General features: G+C 36.7%; 1 protein-coding gene across 9 annotated transcripts in view; it reads left to right on the top strand.

Moving 5' to 3' along the window:
* The window catches only part of Ufd4 (ubiquitin fusion-degradation 4-like), an 831,523-nt gene that overhangs the window by 772,267 nt on the left and 32,586 nt on the right, over nt 1-26,670 (top strand). For all 9 annotated transcript variants that reach the window (XM_090399614.1, XM_090399612.1, XM_090399618.1 and 6 more), the window contains one exon: nt 4,394-4,575. In XM_090399614.1, coding sequence (XP_090255740.1) covers nt 4,394-4,575 — 182 coding nt within the window. The remainder of the gene's footprint in view (nt 1-4,393; nt 4,576-26,670) is intronic.

Raw genomic sequence — 26,670 nt, 5'->3', positions numbered from 1 at the left:
TTTCGATTCAAAATGGTGATTTAAATTACATAGTTTCATGCTTTCATTTTTTAAAGTTTCACTGCAAATTACACATAATGGAATAGGTTCCTATTCATTTCCCGTCGATGAAAATCCACATTTCAAGTAATTTATATCGTACTTATGAAGTTTTCTCATCTTCTTCCTAGTTGGTTCTTTAGAGATGTCAGACGACACACACTTATCAATTTCACTTGATCCAGATACAATATCAACATTTTCTTGTTGGTTACAGCTACCTGTATCTACTATGTTCCTCTCTTTTGCGCATTTTAAAAATCCAATCTTTAACCAGTGATTCATACTTAAGAATTTGAAAGCTGAAAAAAATTACCATATTTAACGAACAGTCCTTCAACAAATGGCTAGTGAAAGCAGAACTCGAAACAGACAGCAATGGCAAGCCAGTAGAGATAAAGCAGCTATGAAGACGTTCACGACTGGTGCGGTATTAACAAAAGAGCACACTACTAATTGACAAAGACAAGCTGACAGTTCAGTTGAAATGCTAATTCCCTTCAACCGAATTCCATAACATCTGAAACACATTCACTATATATTTCTTAGTTTTAACACGTTCACTCAAACAAAATCGTATGTTGCCAGTGCACCATATGGTTTTGATTGTGTGCTATACAGCATTTTATGTGGGAGGGGTCATGCGATTCATTAGTTCTCTTTTTATCCTAGTTGTCTCTAATTTCAATGTTTGTTAAGAAACATATTACGCAGCCTGCAGATGTCTCCGTACCTTATTCAGTGATACAATAAGAACATTTTACGATCTCAAAATATTATTCCATGCGTTAATGATGCATAGCCGAAAATTGCCACGGACCCCCCCAGGGATCCGCGTACCGCACTTTTGAGAAACACTGTTCTAGATCATCCCCGGAACTCCCTGGCCTAGAGCAGCAACCAGCTGTATATGTTATCCTATTGGCCTTGATCTCACACCAGACTTCTTCAGTTGAACATTCAGGCAGATTTTAGACTCACCAAGTGTCTCATATATAGAATTTTTTCTATATCTGTTCCACACACACACACGAAAGGCCAGAAGACCTATGGCACATTTTTGTTGTGTATGGACAAGAAGAAAATAGAAAGGAAGAATCTGTTCATATCTCAAACAGCTGAAGGTTGTATTCTTTTGGGAAGCCAAACTGGAGGTGACTGTTCCAAAGAAAAGACAGAGATGGATTTAGTGAGTTTCAAAATGGACTGTAAAAAGGTGTTGGTTAGCAGTTTCTCTTGTTCTAATGAGTTTGGAAGAAAGTGGGTGAATAATAGTAGCAAATCAGTAGACCACTGTCCATGAAAGTATCTGTAGAAAAGACATAAGGCAGAATCTGAAAGTCTCTGAGAGGGATTGAAGTGATTATGTGAGAGAGGGATCATTAATTAGCCAGTTTCCCCCTCTTCTGGATAGAATCAAGGCAATCTTAAAGAGGATTTTGGTACACTAATCCAAATATGGGAGCAATATTCCATGGTTGATGGATTTGGAATTTTTAGATAGTTAGCAGCTGTGTAATGTCTTGTACAAAAAAAGTACACCAGGTTTTTGGTGGCTGCAGAAGCTATAGTTGAAATGTGTTTGTGCCAGGATAGATTGGAATGAATTTCTCCAGATTTTTGAATGGCTTGAATCTAGAGGTGGGTGGTGAAAGCAAAATCAATTGTAGATTGCCATTGGTGGAATCCATACTACTGGTCACTGATTAGTTGGTAGGTTTCTAGGTGGTTCAACAGTTGGTTGTTCATGACTTGCTCCATAATTTTAGAGAGAACAGGAATGAGATCAATTGGATCGTAGTTTTTGGTTGACTTTTATCACCTTTCTTTGGGGCACTAGTCTGGCCAAATAGTGGGTCGCGCTCATCATTCATTTGTCTGCTTCTTTCGTCAACTGAGAATGCAGATTTTCAAATTGAAGATCTGCATTCTCAGCCGACAAGACAATTTTAGAGAGAACAGAAGTGAGAGCAATTGGATGGTAGTTGTTGGTTGACTTTTATCACCTTTCTTTGGGATGGGCTCAATGTGGATTTGTTTTCATGTTGTAGGATAGATGCTAATTGAATAAGATTGATTGAAGATGCGATAGAGGATAGGTGCTAGTTCTGGGGTATAATTTTTTTACACAATAAGTGGGATTATTTATTTTGTATCCAAACACAAGTGGTACAGTAGTAAGTAATGGGTACAACATTATTTACAACAAATTAGGATACATTATAAATGAGAACAGCTTAAATTTAGTAGGTAAATTATGCAGGGAATAATGAGTAAAATATGAGGGGAAAAGAAACTATACATAAATGATAAATATGGTCAGATGTTCCTCCAAAATCTTGCACAATCAACTGCTCTCTTTCTGTGCAGGATATATAAGGTCCTCTTTTGTGCAAGGTGATTGAAGAAGGGGACAAGAAAGAAGGTGTTCCATGGACTGGGTTGTTGCGCAATCACAATTATCTGGTCCAGTGAGGTAGCTCCATTTGATAAGGGTTTGTTTGCAGCGTCTTGTCGTTCGCAGTCTGTTGAGGCTTTTCCACAAGTGAGCACCATGTGGAAGATGTTCGGCTGTTGAAATACCAGTATTATTCTCAGGCTGTAGTGCAAGCCAATGTTGAAGTCTTGTCTCTGGAGGTTTTTTTAGGTCATTCAACAGTTGCTATGAAGCTATGTCAGGAAGATAGTCTTTGGAGCACTGTAGTTTGGCCAAATAGTGGGTGGCGTTCATCATTCATCTGTCTGCTTCTTTCGTCAGCTGAGAATCCAGATCTTCGAATTGAAGGGGGGGGGGGTGCAAGACAAGCCAATGTATACAGGTCTCTTAATGGTATTGTTTTCAGGCATCCTGTAATTAAGCGGCAGCTTGCATTCAATGCTGGGTCAAGTTTTTCAGCATGGCAGGATCTGGACCATACAGGGCAGGCATATTCAGCAGAAGAATAACAAAGGGCCAAGGCAGATCTTAGTGTGCTAGTATCTGCAGCCCATTTGGAGGAAGTAAGCTTCTTAGTGTATTGTTTCTTGCATTAGCTTTTGCCTTTGTTTTTTCTATGTGTGTTTTATATGAAAGAGTGCAATTGAGAGTCACACCAAGATAGATTAGGTTCCAGGAATGTTCTATATTAGAGCCTTCCCAAGAAATCTCTAACTTCCTGTTGGCTTCCTTATTGTTAAGGTGAAAAAGGCCAGTCTGGGTTTTCAATGGGTTTGGTTTTAATTGATTACGGCTATAATATGTGGTTATAGCAGTAGTTTCAATGAACTTGAAATTTTTTGATCGAGCAGCTATGGCAAGGTCTTCAGCAAAGATAAAATTTCTACTTTCTGGAAAAATGGGGAGATCATTGAAAAGTAATGGTGTTACCACCATTACTTTTCAACATTTTTTTGGGGGGATGTCAGAGGCTCTTCCTACCCCAGGTCCACAAAAAAAGCATCTATTTTCCAAGAGAAATATATGGAATAACTAGTCTAGTTATTCCATATATTTCATTTCTGAGTGTGAGATGGTTTATGGTATCATATGCTACAGTTAGGTCTACAAAGACTGCTCCTCTGGCTAGTTTTTGCTCATAATAAAGTGTGCAGCAGCTAGTTTCTCATTCATGCACTTCTGTCTGTGAGTACCCATTAGGGGAAGCTAAAGTGGCTACCAACTAAACGCAAGTGATCAGACTTTACCCATGTCATCAATGCAGGAATTGGAAGAGAAGAGTAATGTTAGTAGTAAGTTGACCTTGTCATTAGGTGAGGTAATTACAGTACCATTCGGATGTGAGACTGGTGGAAATGGGTGATCAAAACCTTCCACCCAATGGCCTTTATAAGGAACCATAAGGAGCCTCTGTCATTTGGAAAATAGATCTCAACCCTAGCTTCTGCATCCTCCAAAAAAAACCTGGTGCACTCTTTTTGCATGAGACACTATCTCACAGATTCACTGCTAACTCTATTCAAATCCCAAATTCATCCAACCAAGGAATTTTGCTCACATATTTGGGGTGGTGCACCATATTCTTTTTGAATTGCTCGATTATCTCCAGAAGAGGACAATCCAGTTAATTAATATCCTTCCCTCTCTCTCTCTCTCACAGATATTCAGTTTCTGCATTGTGCCTTTTCTATCCAAAAGAGAGCAATCCAGTTAATTAATATTCCATCCCTCCTCCATCCACTCTCTCTCTCTCGTACACACACACACACAGAGAGACATGTAGACTGTTCAGGAAAAAGAAAAAGTGTAAGCATATAGTTTTCTTGACTACATATTCATTATATGTTATTTAAAGAAAGATAACTAAGAAGTGTAAAATGTTAAGAGAATAATAGGCTGTTTTTGTCTTTTTTTAAGGTAAATCACCACCAGGCTCGTTTTTTGAAACAGTTGGAGGAACTAGCTAGTCAGAAACATCGAATTCTAGCAGACAGGAATTTAAGTAAAGATGATCGTACTAATCAGCTTCGCAATCTTACTATTCCTTTTACAGATGATCATGGACATCCAGGCTTACCTGTACGGGTTGAAGATCTTGAGTATGTACAATTTCACTAAATATTTTGAGCTTCATCATTTCATATGTTGTGTGGTTATTTTGTATATTATATGCATTCAGTATGTTGCATTTTTAGTTATTTTTTTATTGCTACTCAAAAACATAAAATAAATAAATTAAAGATGCCAAGAAATTATAATCTTGGTTTAATCCTTTATCAAGTGTAAGCAAACAAGGTTTGCACCTGAAGTAATTTCAGGACTGGGCCACTTGTATGTAGAGGCTGATGGCTTCACATCACTTGGCTTAGTATCCCATAATGCAAAGCACATATCCTTACAGATATATATAATACTCTGCATTATGGGAAGAGTCACTACCCAGCCCCAGAAGTGATGCCAAGGTTGATGTAATGCTGATGTCATATTACCATATATGAGTAGCTAAAAGGTGTCACCCCTTATTTTTTAAAATACCCTGGATTAGAAATAGATGTTGTAAGTTTTTCCACTTGGTTATACTATAAATAAAGATGCCAAGACATTATACTCTTGGAATAATCCTTTACCCAAGTGTAAGCAAACAAAGTTTGCACCTGAAGTAATTTCAGGACTGGGCAACTCCTATATAGAAGCTAATGACTTCACATCACTTGCCTTAGTATCTTATAATACAAAAATAAATAAATAAAATATATTATTAGTGTTTGAAGCTGTTTATCATGGCTTTTGCTGTTTTTTTTTTTTTTTAAGAGGAAAATTTGCTTTTTTGATCTTTGTCTTCTGTAGTATACAGAAGACAAAGATCATGCTGTGCGTTAAACACATTCACTGAAGGTGAATTCCACCTGTTAATTGTAATCCATTCCACATTTATCGAGTAGAACCCAAACTCATATGCTTTGTAACTACATCCATAGTCAGAATCAGGATGACCTTAAGTTCTCTCTCCATAACCTGCAAAATATTTTGTGTTTATACTATATGAAAGTGGTGCTTAACGGTCAAAGCTGTATAACTGAGAGGACACCTCCACATAGCCTTTAAAGGAATGCGGAGAACCAACCAGGGCTTCTAACCTAATGTCCAATCCTCACCTTCTCGTGGTGCACCCTGTTGGGTATCTATTTGGATACTGAACGAACGAGGATGAGCTGGCAATTTGGGATTTAGCCGATCAAATTGTATTCTTATTGGTTAAACCAAAATAAAAAAATGATGGTACAACATGACAAAATTTCATGCCGGCTGGGACATCGCCCAGTTAAACAAGGCCCCCCCCCCGTTGTTTTCGCCAGGGATCCAGGGCGAACAGCGAAAAATCAGCTACTGGAACAAATCTGAAATCACACCCCAACTCAACATCACCAGAGTTAAAGATCAGTACTATCAACATAAGAAGCCTGAATGGCAAAGAAATGGAGCAAGCAGAGGAATTATATAAGTATCAGATCGACATAATAGGGGTGACTGAAACAAAAAAGACCAAAAACTGGTGAGATCTTTCTGAGCAATAAATACAAAATGTTATATTCAGGCAATGATAATCGAGGAAAAGAAGGAGTAGCCATAGTATTCAACACAAAATACGAGGCTAATCTTCTTGAATGGCAGTCAATCTCAAGTAGAGTAATGTGGGCAAATATGAGAATGGGGAACTGGACAATGAGACTTATTTGTGCCTATGGTCCCACAGAAGGTTCTACTAAGGTAGAAGTGGAGGAATTTTTTGAGGCTTTAGGAAAAGCAACTGACACAATGAAAAATGAAAAGTTGGTCCTTGTTGGGGATCTAAATAGCAGAGTAGGAAATGATTGTGAGACATACAAAAATATTTTGGGAAAATTTGGAGAAAAGAGCAAAGCTAATAATAATGGCAAATATCTGTTGGATTTCTGCTCAGGACATGGACTGGTTATTACTAAACACCATGTTCCAACATAAAAATGTGCACAAATTCACATGGAGAGAAGAGGCAAGGAATAAGAAAAGTCTCATAGACTATGTTATCGTTGATAGTGATGTTTTCTCCCTGGTGCAGGACACCAGAGTGTACAGAGGATTTGAAATTGGAAGTGATCACTATTTAGTCTTGAGCAGGATAAAATTGAATTTCATATTGAAAAGAATAACATGTAAGAAAGTTTTAAAGCGAATAAAAGTTGAGCAGCTCTCAGATGTGAACTATAGACTAAAATACACAAAGATTATTGAAGAAAAAATGAAAGAGTTTGAGAACAGGAATCAAACCTTGGAGATTCAGTAGCAAACTCTGGAGAAAACATTGATTGATTCTGCCAGAGAGGCATGCGGTGAGGTTGTCTGTAAGGATAAAAAAATCAGAACTCCCTGGTGGACACAGGAAGTCAAAGAGGTAGTGAAAGAAAAGAAGAAAGCATATCAAAAGTTCCTGTCAAATAAGTCAGCTTGTGCTCTTAGAGAATATAGAGACAAATGCAAGAATGCTAAACTAGCTAAACAAAAGTCATGGGAGGACTTTGGCAAGAATATAGAAAATAAATATCAAGAAGGTGGCAAAATATTCTGGAGGTTGTTGAAGAAGCTTAGGAATGGAGGAAAGAGTGCTGTAAAAGGAATTAGAGATGATAAAGGTGACATGAAAACGGGAGAAAAAGATATCCTTGAAATATGGAGTAATTACTTTGAAAAACTGCTAAATGAAACAAACAGTGATGACAGCACAGTGGTAATAAACACTCAACAGGCATGCAGTCAGGAATACATATCCATACTTGAAGTAGAAAAAGCCATCAAAGGCTTGAAATATGGAGTAATTACTTTGAAAAACTGCTAAATGAAACAAACAGTGATGACAGCACAGTGGTAATAAACACTCAACAGGCATGCAGTCAGGAATACATATCCATACTTGAAGTAGAAAAAGCCATCAAAGGCTTGAAATGTGGAAAGGCAGTAGGAGTAGATGATATTTGACCAGAAATGTTGAAGTATGGTGGTATAAGAGTCTTACAGTGGCTGCATTGCATAGATCAGAAAGCCTGGACAGAGGGACGAATTCCCGATGATTGGAGTAGAGCTCTCATAGTACCCGTATATAAAAAGGGAAATAAAACTGAAATTGAGAATTACAGAGGTATTTCCCTACTGAGTAGTCCTGGCAAGATCTATGCAAGTATAATTGAGAAATGGTTGAGAAGAATTGTGGAAGAAAAGCTTGGTGAAGAACAAGCTGGATTCAGGCCAAATAGAGGCTTTCATGATCAGATCTTCACTTTACGACAAATAGTCGAGAAAGCATGGGAATTTAACAAAGATCTGTATTTAAGTTTTGTCGATTTGGAAAAGGCATATGACAAGGTGCCAAGAGAGAAGCTATTCAATACGCTGCAGTTATATGGTGTGAATGGGGCATTATATCCAGCAATACTTAGTCTTTATTTGAGTTGTAAGTCAGCAGTTAGAATTGAAAGAGGTACAGGACGATGGTTTAATGTTAAATCTGGTGTGAGACAAGGATGTACATTATCCATTCTGTTATTCATTATCTATATGGATCACATTAGGAAGGAAAGTGGTATTAAACATGATATCAAAATTGGAGATGTTAATGTCAGCTCTTTGCTTTATGCGGATGATGTTATACTTCTAAATAAACCCACTACAAGTCTACATGATTCTCTGACTAAATTGAATAGCTCTTGTAATAGATATGGTATGAAGGTCAGCAATAAAAAGACAATGAAAATAGGCAGAATCATTGAAAATGTCAACTGTGTTGTGAATGGAGAACCTGTGGAACAAGTAAAACATTTCATCTACTTAGGCACGATTTTTACTGAAGATGGTAAATTAAATATAGAAATAGACAACAGAATCAGCAAAGGTATGATGGTATGGTGGAAAGTCAATTGAATAAATTCATATGGAATAAGAGAGAAATTAGTTGGAACTCTAAATTAGCTGTATACAAGACAGTGTTCAAACCAGTTTTAACTTATGGATATGAGAGTTGGGTCAGAAGTAAAACACTTGACCAAAGACTAGAGACCACAGATATAAGAGTCCTGAGAAAGATTATAGGCGTGAACAGATGGCATCAATGGCAATATCATATTAAAAACGAGGATATTAGGAAAGAACTTGACATTGTCAGCATCCAGGAATGCGTTAGCAGAGCTAATCTCAGGTGGTATGGTCACTTAAACAGAATGGGAGAGGAAAGATTAGCAAAACAAGTGTTCTCTGCCAAGTTGGCAGGAAAACGACCCAGAGAAAGACCAAGATATAGGTGGATTGATACGGTACAAAGTGCTTTAGACGATAGAAATATAAGATCTGATAATGTTGGAGTCTTGACAAGTAACAGACTGATTTGGAGGAAAATTGTAGATAGGAAGTTAGTAATGATGTAATTTTTTTCATGTAGTACTATCATACTATGTACACCCCCTTGAGGGTACATGGCAGGAATTTGACAATGATGATGATGATGACAGTGGTGTTCAACCCCCCTTTTTTACTACACAGGCTACTTTGCTATAAAAAGTTATTCGGTGATCTACTCTCTTATATAAATCACGTCCCCCAAACCTGATAGCTGATTACGCACAAATAAACAACTAAAAACTTTATTTGTGTATTTAAAAATTTATTTATCACTTTTAATTATTTTAATACAAATATTTTAATGCAACAAAAAAAAAAAAAAAAAAAATTGGAATAAAATATTTATTTCTCTATTTTGGAAAACCAAAGTTAGAAAAAACAACAGATTGATTACAAACTCACATGTTACAGGAAATACTGATTTATTAAAAAAAAATAAATAATGTGAAATTTTAGTCAAGTTGATATGAAGAAGTGGCCATTCGCAGACAATCATCCAAATGATCATTTGTAATTTGGTTTCTTAATTGATTTTTTATGATGGTCATATTTGAAAAAGCGGTATTGACAAGTATGTCGATCCAAAACACGACAGAATTTTTCGTGCAATATCAGTTAATATTGGGAATTTTTCATGTGTCATACTTCCAAATAAATTCATTGTTTATTGATTTTAAATGTAAACTATTCTGAATGTTTATTATCTCAAGTTCTACTTCAGCTTGGTTTATATCAAACAGCCCATTAATTTTATTTGAAATTTTTGTGATGTTCAAGTTTTCTTGAAATGGATTTTTTTTTTTTTTAATATCCCATGGCATTATTACACCAGATCATAGAGGTCAAGTTCATGTATTTTATACAGCACCTTTTCTGGGTTGTTATAGAGTTCACATTTGGAAATGTTCATACAGTTTAGCAAATGCATTGGTGATGCTTCCTCGATGTTACAGATTTTGCAGGTGGAGAAGACTTTTATGCCATTGCTAAACTTGATTGGTCTTGTGTGGCCGGTCTTGAGGCGAGAGCTCATGGTAGTGGTACTGCAATTAAACTTGGAGTTGATGATAGCTCCTGGATTTTCTGCCACGTACCAGTGGTGAGTCATGTTCTGAAGATTGCAGGTTTTATAGATTTTAGCAATGCCTTTGATAAGGTGTGGAGGCAGAAACTCTTTTCCAAACTTTGTCATATTGGAATAGAAGGGAAAATTCTTAACTGGATCTTTGAATTTCTAAGAAATAAAGCAATTCGAGTTAAAATAAATAATACCTTTTCCAAGAAAGTGAAAATAAGACAAGGACTCCCGCATGTAGCATTTTGAGCCCACTCCTTTTTTCCATCTACTTAAATGACTTATTTAAAAATATAAATAAAGAAACAACGATAGCATGTTTGCTGATGATTTGGTCCTATTCTCAGCTCACAACAACCTAGAAACAGCAGAAGGCCACTTAAACAAAGCCATTGAAAATTTAGCTACATACTGTGAAAAACCAAAAAATCAAAATTAACCATACTAAATCAGAAATCTGTGTTTTTACTATGAATAACCACCTCAAAAAGTGGAGACCAAAGATTAAGCTAAACAGTCAACTAATTACATTTAATGAAAGCCCCAAATACCTTGGAGTTACTCTGGATCCTTCGCTAAGCTTCAATAAACATATTAACAATGTTGCAGTCAGATCAAAAAGAAGACTAAATATCATGAAAAGTATCTTAGGTAAAGAGTGGGGAGCCGATGCTAAAACCTTAAAAGTCACATATACCTCCATTATCCGTCCCATAATGGAATATGCTTCACCTATCTGGATGCAAACATCACAAACCAGTTTAGACAAGCTTATAAAAATGCAGCTAAAATCATATGTGGACTAAGGAATACAACTCCTGGAAAAATAGCTGAATTCAAATCCAACCTTGTTCCTTTAAAAATTAGGTGGCAAGAAAATCTTACCAAATTTGTAGAAAAAAGAGCCAACCTTGCACATCATAGAATAAGTGAACTTTTTAAGAACTGGAAACCAACAAACAGAATAAAGAAAAAATCAACAATGCATGAAATCATAGAAAATAAAATTCCCTTGGCTTGTCCAAATAAAATAGCCAACTACCCAGCATTTCCTCCAAATCAAGACAGGAAAAATATAGTTATCAACTCTGAAATAGGGAAACATGAGAAAAAAAAGCCTAGAAAACCCTGAAATCTTGATATCATTAGCCCTTTCAAAAATAATGAAATATGGACTTGACTCAATAAAGATCTACACAGATGGCTCCAAAAATCCAAATGGCAATTCTGGGAGTGGCATACTCATCTATGGTTCTCATAATATAGAACTAAAAACAACTAACAGTATTGGATGCAACTCATACAATGCAGAATTAATAGCAATTAACACAGCACTGCAATATTTGGACAAGCAAAACCCGAAGGAGTTTATATTTTTCACAGATTTCTTAGCAGCCCTTCAAGCTATTAAGAACTGCTACACTAGCCATCAAGAAATACTTAGAGACATAACAAAAAACATAAACTACATAAGGATTCCGAAATAATCTTCCAATGGATCCCATCCCATGTGGGATTAAAGGGAAACGAAACTGCAGATAAAGTAGCAAAAATGGTCGCATCATCAAGTGATACCACAGATTTCAATATTTTTAAAACCACCCAAAAAGAAAACATAAAAAGAACAATTCTTCAGGACATGACTCACCACTGGATTATTGATAAAAGATTACAATCATTTCAGTTTTATTAAAATCTTTAAATCTTGAATTTATTTCTTCCTCAACTAATTCTATTTCACGAATAAATTCTTTTAAATCATAGCGAAGCATTTCTTGATTTTGTTCAAAAAACTTTAATAAATATGGGAGATGTCTAAATTTGCAGTCATTTATATTTTTCTTTAATAAAAGTAAACATAGTTGGAAAGTTTTTATTGAACTTAACATGTCAATTAAATTTTTATCTCTACCTTGTAACTCTAAATTTAGATTGCTTAATTTCGTACAGAAATCTACTAAAAATGATAAGTGTAACAACCATCTTTTATCACTCAATTGTGGATAAATATCTCCTTTTTCATCAAGAAAATTTTTTATATTATTAATTAATACAGGAAATCTTTCTAAAAATTGACTTCTGCTGAGCCAGCAAACATTATTGCAACAGAAGTTCCCTATCATCATCTGCCTGTAATTTAAATAACCGCCATTGCAGGGCTTTTCCTCGAACAGAATTTACAATTTTAAATGTAATATCCAAAACATCTTTTTTGTTTAATCTTTTACTACACAGTACTTGTTGGTGAATAATACAGTGGTACGTTAAAAAATCTGGATATTTGTCATTGTTTTTACATAATGAAATGAAGCCTGGTTTATTACCTATCATCGCAGAAGCACCATCAGTAGTTAAGGTAAGTAGTTAAGTAGTTTAAAAAGTGGAAGTTTGTGTTGTTTCACAAATTCATCAAATGCCGAAAAAATGTCTTCTCCCCTAGTCCTTCCCAATAATGGTATAATTTTCAAAAGTTCTTCTTTACTTGAATAATCTTGAAATACCATGCGAATAAATACCATTAACTGAGCAATATCAGTGAAGTCGTTTGATTCATCAAATTGTAATGAAAACGCAACACGCTGGTGAATGTCGGACTTTAACCTGGCCTGGAAACTTTTCTCTGGCAATTGGAACTCTTCCTTTCAGCAATTTGAAACCTTGTCTGCGGCCTAGAAGTAGTCTCTCTCTAGCGACATCTCGAACCGAGAAGCTCCTTTCTGGAAGCGGGAAACTCCTCTCTCAAGCAACGTGGATCCAGGCAGTCTCTCTGACACTGACTCTGGACCGGGTGGCCTCCTCTCTGACAGCAATTCTGGAACTGGGACCCCTTCTGCTTGTTTCAGTCCCTTTTTATTAGGCCTCCTCTGAGACCTCGCATGAAGTTTGGCAACCCCCAAAGAATCGGTATGAGTCTTTCATCATAAGTTTCAATTTTGGCACACCTTTTGTTCTCCTCCGCTTTCTTTTGATTGTAAGTTGCCAGCCATCGGAAAGTTTTTTTAAACTCTTTCTGACTGACTTCGGAGATGTTTACGCTTAGAGCCTGCAAGCCTTTCTCATACATACAAGTTTCAATAACAATCTTTCTAATGCCGCCATGTACAGCTTCGACGACAAAAACATTGCCTTTGTTTTTAACACACTAGTGTATTCTTATTAAAGCAGTATATACAGTTAGCTTCAAAAGAGTTATTTACAAAAACATCTAATACAAACTATACCGAGACAAACAAAGTTCATTTTTTTACAATATTCACATGGGACTTAACCTAAGTAAAAAATCGGTGTAATGTGCTTTGGAATATTTAATATTTAAGCTACAATCGAGTTTTTACACTTTGCTTATAATCGTATTCACTCGGCTCGCTGTTTGACTTCCACTGATTCAAATTAATTCATTTACCCGGACTTATAAGAAAATTACTGATTTGACAATTTTAACGAAAAATAAATAAACAATAGCAATACACTTAAAGCGAATTAAAAATAATACAAAATAATGATAAATAAAATATTATGTTTTCAGTTTTAATTAAATTTGTAAGGAGGAATACACGAGATTGACCAAAAATCGCTCCGCGACCTGTCGATCACAGAGCGACACCCCTGCTATATGATCTCATTACCAACTTAGCTGTTTCTCTAATATCTTCTCTTCTATGTTTATTCTTCAAACTTTGACCACATTCCCTCATATGTACGCACAATTCCATAGGCCAATTATTATCTTTGTTTACTTGCCATTGGACTTTTCAGCTGTCTCCCCATTTCCTTGGAATGAAGACCATATCTGATCTTATCATTCCTAAGAATAACTTAGGAATGATAAGATCAGATATGGTCTTCTCATAATTTTGTAAACTGGGAGAACAATTTTCATATCCCTGCAATTTAGTGTTCACCTTAATATTTCTATTATGCAACACAATGGCTTAATCATCTTAGTGATTTGGCCCATAAATTTTAACTCACTGTCAATAATAATCCCTTTTCTTCAAAGGGGATTATTGAGTATTTCCTAATAGACTTAGTGCTACTATACATCACTGCCTGGTACCTGTCATTCAGCCACTCTTCAAATCCATGTTGCAAGTTATTTTAAAAACTCATTCCTTTGAGTATTTATAGCAATCTCTAATGTGGAATCCTGTCAGTTGGCAAAATCCAGAAGAAAGTCTGCTGTCCCACTAGGATATTCTGTAGAATATCCTAGTGCTCTCTCTCTCCTTACCTTTGAGGACTTGCTAAGTATGCTTTGGACATCCATCACAGGATATTCTTTGGATATGATTCTATCCTTGTCAATACTTTGATGAACGTACTAGACTGGTCAGTGTGTTTTTTTTAATCATCCAAGCAATACACATTATGGTTCATAATTTATTGTGTTGGTTTTAGCTCACCCTTGCATGTTAGAATCCATAAGGTTATTGTTTAATGCTCATTTTTCCTTGTTACACAGTGATAAAATTCTCACAAATTTCCTTAGACTGTTTCGTTAACTTATTTTCATAACCCAATTTCACCTTCCTCACTGTAGCCATCACTCCCCTTGCCTGCTATTTATAGTGCTCTGCAGCCTTCTCATTACTGTTCTAACAATGTGAGATCTCTTTATGCAGTTATATGGATGAAAAACCTTACTTTCAAGTGGTAGTCATTCATTTGATTCCTTTATGTGATTAATTCTTCTAACTCTGGATATTCAGTCAGACATACCTTCCTTCAGGTTACCCTTGATTAATTCCCATTCATTGTTGATTCTTCTCCCATTTAATTTTTCATGCATTGCAAATCATTTGCAATCATAGCTTTCCACCTCAGCAGCAAAATCAGTCTTGACTCTTGCTCTTTTTTACATTAGATTTGCAGTGTGTGTGTGTGTGTATTTACTGTTGTGTCCACTGCTTACAAATGTTTGGCAAAATATTGAATATAAAAAGTCCAGTGTGAAATTACAATAGGTATTTTATGAATTTTGTTGATTTTCCATGAAGTTCATTAGTGGCCTCGGAATATTAATTATTTTCACGGTAGTTCTTTCATTATTGTGTTTTGGCACTGTTATATTTAAACATATACACTATGTTTATATGTTTTAACATATACATTTAAACATATACACTAGACTCTAGCCAACAAACAGTTGAAGTCTTACCAGACTTGAACAGCTTCTTAGCCTGAGCATATGTTGCTTGCTACATGCCACTGTATGTCAGTTCTATTAAGGTCTTGTGATATTGTCACTCCATCCATTCTCATCAAAACCCACCCCTTTTCTAAAACCTTCTAGATCATTTAACATAATTGTGTTGACCAAGCAAATATCCTGCATTCTGACATGTTCGAACTATTATGGCATTTATCTACACAGAAGAGTGTAAAGAAGTGACTTTCCACTTCTCTGATGTATCTTCTTATTATTCACAAAGCCAAACCATCTTACTTTCAAGCTATTCCTTAAATACTGTTGATCAAAAATATTATGTCTGCAATTATCATTCCTATGCTCAATTGGGAATGGCTTCATTCAGAAGCCATTCCTAATCTTCTACTTATATGTTCCCATCCCACAAGTACAAATCCTATTGAAAGCAGGTGATAATGATTATCCTTCTGTCTTTCTTAAAGAATGTGCTATAGAACAAGTCTCTTACCAATATCGCAGCTAACAAGGTAGCTGAAGTAAGAGACTTGTTCTGTAGCACATCATTTAAGAAAGACAGAAGGCTTATCTTTATCTCCTGTTTTTCATTACTTTTGTCTTTTCAGTATTGATAATCAGTTCACTCTCAGCACCATCATTTGTAACAATAGAGTTCACTTCCCTCACATTATTAGTGCACAAATAAGCATAATCCATATCAGATACTCAAAGATTCCTAGACCACTTTATTCTCCAATTTTTCCCATGTAGAGTTCTGTGTCACAAAATCAGTTACTAGACTAAATAGAAAAAGTGCAAGGATACACTCCTGCCTTACTCTAGTTATTTTAAACCATAATGCTAACAAGTTTCCCTGTATTTCATTGAAGACATTGAAGATCACAAGTTGTCTTGAAGTTAATAAAACATGATCACAGTTGAGTATAATAATGCAGAGGACCTCACCTAGAATAGACTGCCTCTGTTAATTCTTCTATAGTTCTCACACACTGTGCAATTTTTTTTTGTTTTTTGCTTTTTAAATTGGCACTATTATACATATGTATAAAGAAGTCTTGGAACTTGAGTACTTTGATAGGAAAAGTTCAGGATATCAATTAGCCAATTCATTCTACTCCTTCTAACCATTTTTTACAGTAATCTCATTATATCATAGTGATTTGTGATGTTTAATTTATTTATATCATTGTTTAAGCTGGGATGGTGTAATGGAATTGATATCTTGGAAATATCAGTCTGCTAATTAAGGACGGTTAAATCAGACAACTGAAAATTTGTGTAAAAGATTATGAAAACATTCTGCCGACCTTGTCATGATGGTATTGACTTCCAACTGCATTATTATTTATATTTTTTAGTAACTTCACTCCATTTTCTTTTCTTGCATTATCTTATTTCAGCAACAACTGCATTGCCTCAATGCTGAAATATTTCCAGTTTTGCTTCTCCCTAATCCCTAGACAGACTGCCTAGTTTTAAAACTATCCCACATACTTTTATCATTATCTTTTAGGCTAATTCATTCATAACATCCGAGTAACTCATTCTGATAAATTCTGGCAGTCCGCATTTTTCAATTATCCAGTGTTAATAGTAACAGTGGTAAGCCTTATGTGCCTTTTCTAAGCTTCAACTGCAATGTACTCTTAACATGGTAGTAGTTAGATCCTGTCTTTGTACCCTGTACAGTACGTGTGTAGAGGCTTAAGTGCTGTGAGGATATCATGTTGGAGGCTTAATGGATTTTTTACAACACTCAAAAAGAATTAAAATAGAATTTAATACTTCCTATATTTCGTCCTAGTCACCAGGACATCTACGGGGATTACAAAAACAATTAATATAACATATACACAAATAACAAACAATACTAAGCCCAACCACGTGGGTGACACTAAAGTCCTATCTAGGTAGAGCGCCCTCTAAGGGCAGTAGTAGGTGGCCTGGAATGTAAGGTGGGAACTCTGGTGATGAGTGTTTCCCAAATCTTCGGAAGCTTAATGCAACCATATTTATTGAGATTTGGTTGGTTTTTGAGAGCTGCTGCTGCTTCTAAGAAAAGTCTCTCTTTCTTGAATTCACTGTGGTAGAGCATGGTGGTTTTCTTCCATGATACCCTGTGGGTGGTGTCCAAAACATGGTCAGCCAAGCCTGAATGGCCATAGTTGTGTTTGAAGATGTAAGACGTGTTCCTCTAGACGGATGGATGCTGATCTGCCTCTCTGTCCAAAGTACGCAAGCTTACAGGAACAGGGTACTTTGTAAACTCCAGGAAGAGAGAAAGGAGGGAGCTGATATTTCGTAGAACGGATAAGGGTAGCAAGTTTGTGGTGGGGCTTATATGCTGTGTGTAGGTTGTACTGTTTTAGTATTTTGGCTATTTTTTTGGATGTGCCACGGATGTAGGGTATGGTGATGGCATTTTTAAAATCTTGTTGACGAGAAGGATGGGGAATGGGGGAGGAGTTGATTATTTTTTTGATACTGTGATCGCTGTAGCCATTGGAGAGGAAAGTGCTGTGTATGTGGTTAAGCTCAGTAGTGAGGGCGGTTCCACTGGAACAAAGATTGTGGGCTCTCTTGGTAAGAGTTTTAATAATGTCATATTGTTGAGAGGGGTGGTGGTGGGAGAGTTTGTGAATGTATCTGCCTGTGTGTGTGGGTTTTCTGTATATGGTGAAGGTAAGTGTATCATTAGGCAGGCGTGTGACTAAGGTGTCTAGGAAGGGTAAACAATTGTTCTTTACCTTTTCCATAGTGAACTGGATTCTTGGATGTAGACTATTGAGATGACTGAGGAAGGAGTCTAACGTGTCTGGGCCATGAGGCCAAATAGAGAACACATCATCTACATATCTTAGCCAGATAGAAGGTTTGAGTGGGGCTGAGTCTATGGCTCGTTTTTCGAAATCTTCCATATAGAAATTGGCAAAGGGAGGTAAGATGTGGGAACCCATGGCGGTTCCCTCTATCTGCTTGTAGATTTTGTTGTTCCAAGAGAAATACCCAGAGTTAATGGCAAAGGAAAAGAGATCTAAGATGTCAGAGGGAAAAACGTTTTCTAAGAGAGATAAGGTGTCAATTAAGGGAATATTGGTAAACAAAGAGGAGATATCAAAGCTTACCAACATGTCTGTCTTATTCAAGCTTAAATTTTCTGTGAGGGCTTTAAAGTGGATCGAGTTTTTTATATAGGAAGGGGACCTTCCTGTGAGGGGGGATCAGAGAGTTGGCCAGCTGTTTAGATAGTCTATAGCAAGGTGCATTGGTGGCATCTACTATAGGCCTGAGTGGGGAATTGGGTTTGTGGATTTTTGGTAAACAGTATATTCGGGGGGGGGGGGGGGGGGAAGTTTTAAGGTTTTTCGTGAAGGTCCCCTTCCTAAGGAGTGCCGGTGCTTGATGTAATGGTGAACATCGAACGGGGAATCGGTCGCTTACCGTCGGAGATAGCTAACAACATCAGACCTGACGTAGCCAACATCCTCGCGCATTCTTCGCCGCCAAAAAGTAATTTATCATATGCCCAACGCACGGCTCTCCTGAAACTACGTAAAGAAAAAAGTATCGTCATCACCAGAGCGGTTAAGGGTAATGCCACAGTCGTTCTTAATACCAGTGAATACAATCATAAAATGAACATTATCCTCCGTGATCCCGCTAGAACATGACCCCACAAAAACACAAGTTAAGAAACTAAAAATCTTACTCAAAAAAGTATCTTCCTGGCCCCCTGACGTCACGAAAAAACTTAAACCTTTCCGCTCTCGTCCCCCCCGAATATACTGTTTACCAAAAATCCACAAACCCAATTCGCCACTCAGGCCTATAGTAGATGCCACCAATGCCACCTTGCTATAGACTATCTAAACAGCTGGCCAACTCTCTGATCCCCCTCACCGGAAGGTCCCCTTCCTATATAAAAAAACTCGACCCACTTTAAAAGCCCTCACAGAAAATTTAACCTTGAATAAGACAGACATGTTGGTAAGCTTTGATATCTCCTCTTTGTTTACCAATATTCCCTTAATTGACACCTTATCTCTCTTAGAAAACGTTTTTCCCTCTGACATCTTAGATCTCTTTTCCTTTGCCATTAACTCTGGGTATTTCTCTTGGAACAACAAAATCTACAAGCAGATAGAGGGAACTGCCATGGGTTCCCCCCTTCTCACCTCCCTTGCCAATTTCTATATGGAAGATTTCGAAAAACGAGCCATAGACTCAGCCCCACTCAAACCTTCTATCTGGCTAAGATATGTAGATGATGTGTTCTCTATTTGGCCTCATGGCCCAGACACGTTAGACACCTTCCTCAGTCATCTCAATAGTCTACATCCAAGAATCCAGTTCACTATGGAAAAGGAAAAGAACAATTGTTTACCCTTCCTAGACACCTTAGTCACATGCCTACCTAATGATACACCTACCTTCACCGTATACAGAAAACCCACACACACACAGGCAGATACATTCACAAACTCTCCCACCACCACCCCTCTCAACAATATGGCATTATTAAAACTCTTATCAAGAGAGCCCACAATCTTTGTTCCAGTGGAACTGCCCTCACTACTGAGCTTAACCACATACACAGCACTTTCCTCTCCAATGGCTACAGCGATCACAGTATCAAAAAAATAATCAACTCCTCCCCCATTCCCTGTCCTTCTCGTCAACAAGATTTTAAAAAAACCATCACCATACCCTACATCCGTGGCACATCCGAAAAAATAGCCAAGATACTAAAACAGTACAACCTACACACAGCATATAAGCCCCACTGCAAACTTGCTACCCTTATCCGTTCTATGAAAGATCAGCTCCCTCCTCTCTCTCTGCCTGGAGTTTACAAAGTACCCTGTTCCTGTAAGCTTGCGTACTTTGGACAGACAGGCAGATCAGCATCCATCCATCTAGAAGAACACAAGTCTTATATCTTCAAACACAACTATGGCCATTCAGGCTTGGCTGACCATGTTTTGGACACCACCCACAGGGTATCATGGAAGAAAACCACCATGCTTCACCACAGCAAATTCAAGAAAGAGAGACTTTTCTTAGAAGCAGCAGCAGCTCTCAAAAACCAACCAAATCTCAATAAATATGGCTGCATTAAGCTTCTGAAGATTTGGGAAACACTTATCACCAGAGTTCCCACCTTACATTAAGGGCGCTCTAGGTAGAGCGCCCTTAGAGGGCGCTCTACCTAGATAGGACTTTAGTGTCACCCACGTGGTTGGGCTTAGTATTGTTTGTTATTTGTGTTACATTAATTGTTTTTGTAATCCCTGTAGATGTCCTAGTGACTAGGACGAAATATAGGAAGTATTAAATTCTATTTTAATTCTTTTTGAGTGTTGTAAAAAAATCCATTAAACCTGTACAGTACATCCTAGTGTTCCCACAGAAACACACTATGCTGAAACACACAGCCCATTTACTATCGTCCTGTCAAGCGTCATCTCTATCCAGAAGGTTGACCATTATGGATCTCTGCCTGAGGTCCATAATGTGAGTAGAAAGATAGTGGGGCTCTGATCTTTTCCATTTCACAGTTAGTATCCTATGTGTTTAGATATCTGTGTTCAAAGGGCTGATTTGTCTGTTTTGAGGGATGATAAACCCCCAGTTTCTGGGATTAAAAAACCTCTACCTCCATGTATGACTGGCTACCTCACCATTTGATGAACACCTGATAATGGTTCATCACATTATAGATTTGATTTGAACTGGATCTTTCCAACCAAAGATTAATTTATACCGACTGAATTATGGAGGCTCCCATTTACTATTAATTGGAACATAATCAGTCATGTTCTTGTAGATGCCATCAGTGAAACCCAAGTGTATACCTATAAATATCTCTATACATGAAATAGTTGTTGATTATTCTCAGTCAATTTAGCTTACATAACTGGAGATGTCTCTCACAAGGTTAGCACTACAATTACCATAGACAACCTTGCATATGCCTCCATCTATTTAGTCTTCAGCAGGAGCATAATAGCTAACTACATTTACTGATTGAATCCTAGTTTTAAATTTAGTAGTTAGGGCCTGATAATGGTTCATCACTAATGTACTTAGAAGAGCATTTTTATTAAGCAATAGCCTGAGGCTGACTACCTTATCAAGGTTTGCTGCCCTCACTGCCATAGTATACAAACCAAATGCTGCTCTTCTGAATGTCAGCTTTTTCCTGTCCACCTTACTTCTTGAAGAGCAAGAATTTCCAACTTGTACCTGTGATATTCTTCAAGGAGCACATTGAGCAAAAAATCTTGGTTCAGATTCCTTATGTTCCACATTCCTCTGGGGATGGAGGGAAGGTTTAGTAGATCTGTAGAAGAATGCTATATTTATAACATGTAATTTTGTTTCGGTTTGTATATGGAAACATGACTTCTACGTTATTTCTGGGTCTGGCTCACACTGATGAGACGTCAATAAAGATCGATACCAGTCTTGGTAGTGCCCCTTCCCATAATGCACAGCATTACCATGTCTGTAAGGACATGTACATTGCATTGTGGGATACAAAGGCAATTGATGTGAAGTCATTAGCCTCTACATACAAGTAGCCCAGTCATGACGTGACTTCACGTGCAAACTTTGTTTGCTTACACTTGGATAAAGGAGAAACCAAGAATATAATTTCTTAGTATCTTTAATGTATGTAATTTTGTTTCATTATATATATTGTCATGCCCATTATGATCAATTTCTTGATCTGTGTGTCATTTGCACACTTCTTCATTGTATTTTTCAAGACTGCATTGGAACTAGCTTTAATATGGATATATAGTTGACTTTAACTATAGTAAATGTATAGTGACCACAGAAATAGCATGTTACAGCAGATAGTTCATTATACTGAATTTCTTTGTAGTCATAAGGCCATGGTTCAGACTTTTCAGTAGTTATCAGTTTTCTTTGGTATGGAGAAAGCATATGACACTGCTTGGAGACTTCAAACATTGAAAGGCATACACAATTTGGAATTCAGAGAGAATCTTGCTGTTTTCATCAAGAACTTTTTATCCAACTAAATCTTAGTCCAAGTGGGAACAGCATCCACTGACCATATGCCCAAGAAGAGGGAGTCCCACAAGATTAAATTTTAATTGTCATGTCATGAATGACATGGCAATTAAAACTTAATTCAGAGGATCTACTGGAATCTTCTGCTGTCTTCCCTGAAAACATAATATCTGCTCAGGTTATAGGAAGACAGCTGCAGAAAACCAATGACCATCTTTTAAAATAAATACTTCAAATGAGTTCTGATTTTGCTAACAGAAGACTGTTTGTGTGCATTTCTGCCACAGATATAATTTTCATACTGACCCAGAAATCAGACTAAGGTATCAATCAGACTAATCTCACTTGGACCAGAAACCAAGTACAATACTTAAGGCTCATTTGATACGAAACTGAGTCTCCTCCCTCACAAACCAGTTGTGAGATAATTGCTATAAAGCAGTTATCCTGGAGAGGTGATGAATCTCTGCTTCAATTGTATCAGACACTAATTATATCAAAGCTTGATTGCAGGTCCCAAGTTGGAGCTTCTGCCAGAGAATGAGCATCCTGTAAATGGTTGGATCCTATCCACCTAACTTCAATCTGTAGTTTCTATGTCAAGGCCAAATCAACTGCCTTTGTCACTATAATGTCAACAGTTGTCTCTGTTATACGCAACAAAAATAAAATCCCTACTAGACCATTCTGCATGGGTGTTATTCTGCCCATGGTAGGAGGAACTGTACATGCTCATCGGACTACCATATGGTTTGTGAACAAAAGCTCTCTCTCACAAGCTAGAAATCAGGGGTTCTCAACCATTTCCAGTGGCATACCACTATATTTAATTCAGGATATTAGATGTACCAGTAAGCAAATTTATTCTGGAAAAGTGTGATTTGTTGGTCCTAGGGGCAAAATAAGCATTTCCCTACAATACTAGTGATTTATTTAGTTATTCATTATTTTATTCAGATATTTATTGGAGAAACAGATATTCTTTGAAACTATTGAATGGATTGTTCTGTAAAAGGTGCAATTTTTAAAAATTAAAATAATAATGAGTGAATACATAAAGAAATTTTGACAAACACATTCCTGATAATGGTACTCCAGTTCTCAAATAAACTTAATCAGTACAAGCTATAAATGTAACATATTTTTAATTGCAGAACTGACATTCTTGTTTCAGTGTAAAGGTTGTGCTTGTTTAGCTAAACACAGCTTCTTAATGTCTGGTTTCAATTGACTTAATTTGAGTCTTAAATCAGGTTCAACATTCAACTTATTCCTGTACTTGTTTTTGATGTAAATGAGAGAAGGAAACCCACATTCACAAAGGTAAGTAGTTGCAAACACCAACAGAAATTTTACACCTTTTTCTGAGCTCATTGGATGTTCATTTCTTCTTGCCAACCAGAAGTCTGTTAAATCCATCCTCTTAATCGTTTGCCTGAGACTTCCGTCGCAGGAGAACTCAATCAGTTCATCTTTCTCAGAAGGAGTTAACATTTCTGGTAAAGTGTCATCAATGGAAAACGGCTCTCTAATCCAAAATTTTGAAGCCAGGTTTTCAGGGAAGTATTCCTTGAAATCTGTGATTAGACTCCCAAGATGCTTCCCAGGACCCGCTCGTTAACCACTTATTCATGTTCCAGTTTCTGTCCTCTGGCCCAAACTACATATAAATATGACAATTTCACAAATAAAATCTCACATTCAAAGACAATAATCTAACACTACTACTTTCTTAACTGTAACTGCAGCTCATGGCTAAACGAACGACAATGGACAAACTGTTTCCAATTGTTGTCTCACACTTTATATTCACTGCCAGTTCACTATGAAGAAGAATTTTATTCTCAGTTAAGAAAGCATCCAACAATGGAAAGGAACACGTGTTTCCAGTATCGATTTATTTAATGATGAAGCCAAATTGTTTCCTAAGAGCTGCAGTTTTATCCTGTACCAAGAATAAGGAAGTACATGCACTCTGCAAGCTTGTGTTCAGCTGGTTGAGGTGGCAAAATAAATCTGCCAGGTAAGCCAACTGGCAAGCCATAGTTCATCAGTGAAATAATTCAAGTCTGAGTCTCTGATTTGTCAGAGAGAAAAATCTCCACTTCTGAACGAAGTTCAAACATGCAGCTCAATACATTTCCCCTTGACAGCCACTTAACTTTGGTGTGAAGTAAAAGAGAATCATGTTCAGCACCCATTTCATTGCACAAAATGGAAAATAGTCAGGAATTCATAGCTCTGGACTTAATGAAGTTAACAATTCTCACATTGTTAACTTCATTAAGCATTCAAAACTGTCTTCAGAGCAACAGGCATATTTTCTTGCGGCTAAAGCCTCTTGATGAATGCTACAATGTATAAATTTTGCTTGTGGAGCTACTTCTTTAATTTTTGTAACAACACCACGTGTTTCCCAACCATTGCATGTGCTCCATCAGAACAAACACCGACACATTTATTCCATTCTATATCATTCATTTTCATAAATTGGTCTAATTTTGAAAATATTTCATTTGAGGTTGTTTGAGCAGACAGTGGTTCACAAAACAAGAACTCTTCCTTCACTGTTTTCCCATCTATAAATCTTATATACGTAAGAAAGATGGGCCATGCTGTTAATGTTAGTAGTTTCATCCAATTGTATGGAAAAATATTTACTAGCCTGAACTTTTTCTATTAACTGCTCCTTAACATTTGAAGACAAATCTGGAATCATGTCAAGTTTTTTGCTGCCTTTTCCCCCAAAATTATTCTAACTATATCTTTTTATAGTAGCTGCTGGTAATATTAATGACTCTCTGATTGTGTAAGGTTTACCTGCCTTAGCTATTCTTAAACTGACTTCATAAGATGCCTCCAGAGCCTCCATGTTAAATTCTGAAAATGAGGACATTTGTTTTTTCCTTGCTGACAAATCAAACAGTTTTCTCTGGAAATATTCCAAAGGTTTGTGTTTTAAATCGCCATTCTTGGTTTCAAAATGATGTTTAAGAATGGGAAGGCTTCATCGAATGTTTTGATAGCGTTTCATAACAAATCACACTGGGTAACAGGTGCAGTTTCTTCTCCAATATGTGTGAAACCATATGATAAATAACTAAGATTATATTTATGTTATAATGTGCAGGGCTTTTTGTTGCATTTTTGTATAATGATGTCCTCCATCGGTTGGTTAGGATTTGAAGTAGTGGCTTCTGGCAGAGAAGAATTGTTTCTCCCGCTTACACTCATTTCTCCCTTTGATCTTTTTTTAGGACCTGCTCACCTTATTCATGTTCCAGTTTCTGTCCTCTGGCCCAAACTACATATAAATATGACAATTTCACAAATAAAATCTCACATTCAAAGACAATAATCTAACATTACTACTTTCTTAACTGTAACTGCAGCTCGTGGCTAAACAAACGACAACGGACAAACTGTTTCCCATTGTTGTCCAGTCAAATATATTTGAGTTATTTCTGTCATTGTCATTTGACTAATACTTATTAAATTCAAATTGAACTTCCATATTATTTTTGTATATTATTATACAAAAATTTTTAATGATAATGTAAAATCTAATTGTTTTCATTTAGTTGCATGAAATATTTTAAGTAGAGCTGTTAAATATTTGTGCATACATTTTTAATTCTCAACTCATGTTGTGAGTAAAAAAAAATGTTAATTTTCCCTTTTATTTTATACTCTGTTTTCGTACCACTTGACAGTGGCTTTTTTTTTTTCATGAGAATCTCTGCTCTAGATAATGGGGTAGATACTACTAAATTTGTCCAAACATTCCACCACTGCTGTAGTCAGAATGGAATACTCTGATTTTGTGCTCATCTCCACAGTGGTTCAAAATCAGAGGATCTACTGGGATCTACTGCTTTCTTCCCAGAAAACATAATATCTGCTAAGATCCCACTGCAGTGTAAGAATTTTACTGCTGAGCTGCATGCAATAAAGGCTGCTTTAAACGACATGAGACTATAAGTCTACCAAAGGTCCTGTGTGTGTGTGTGTGTGTGTGTGTGTACACACAAACATAGATTCACAAAGTTCATTACATGCAATAAGATGTCTTGAGCTGCAGAAACATCCAGGACTCTCTTGAACACAGGGGATTAAGGGAAATGAGGATGCAGCTAATGCAGATAGGTCAGTTTATTTCTCACACTTCCACTGTCTGCCTGTGCCATACACCAATTATTAGCAGATCATAAGACAGAAAGTTTTATCCCAGTGGCAGTCATCATGGAATAGAGACATATAATAAGCCCCATGAAATCATGCCTGAAAGCCGGGACCATAAATAGGAAGTCGTTTGCTTAGCTCTGCATAGGTCACAGACATCTTAGACAATCCTTCCTATTTGAGGGATTAACATGTGTGCAAGTTAGTGGTACCAGACTAATCATCATTCATAATTTAATTGACTATCCTCATTTCTTCAATAAATGCAGTCACTACTTTAGTCATGTTCATAATCTGTCT

Source organism: Typopeltis vanoorti, chromosome 10, assembly GCF_054136105.1.
Source record: "Typopeltis vanoorti isolate ZY-2024b chromosome 10, IOZ_Tvanoo_1.0, whole genome shotgun sequence".
Taxonomy (NCBI): domain Eukaryota; kingdom Metazoa; phylum Arthropoda; class Arachnida; order Uropygi; family Thelyphonidae; genus Typopeltis; species Typopeltis vanoorti.
This window is presented reverse-complemented; position numbering and strand designations above follow the sequence as displayed.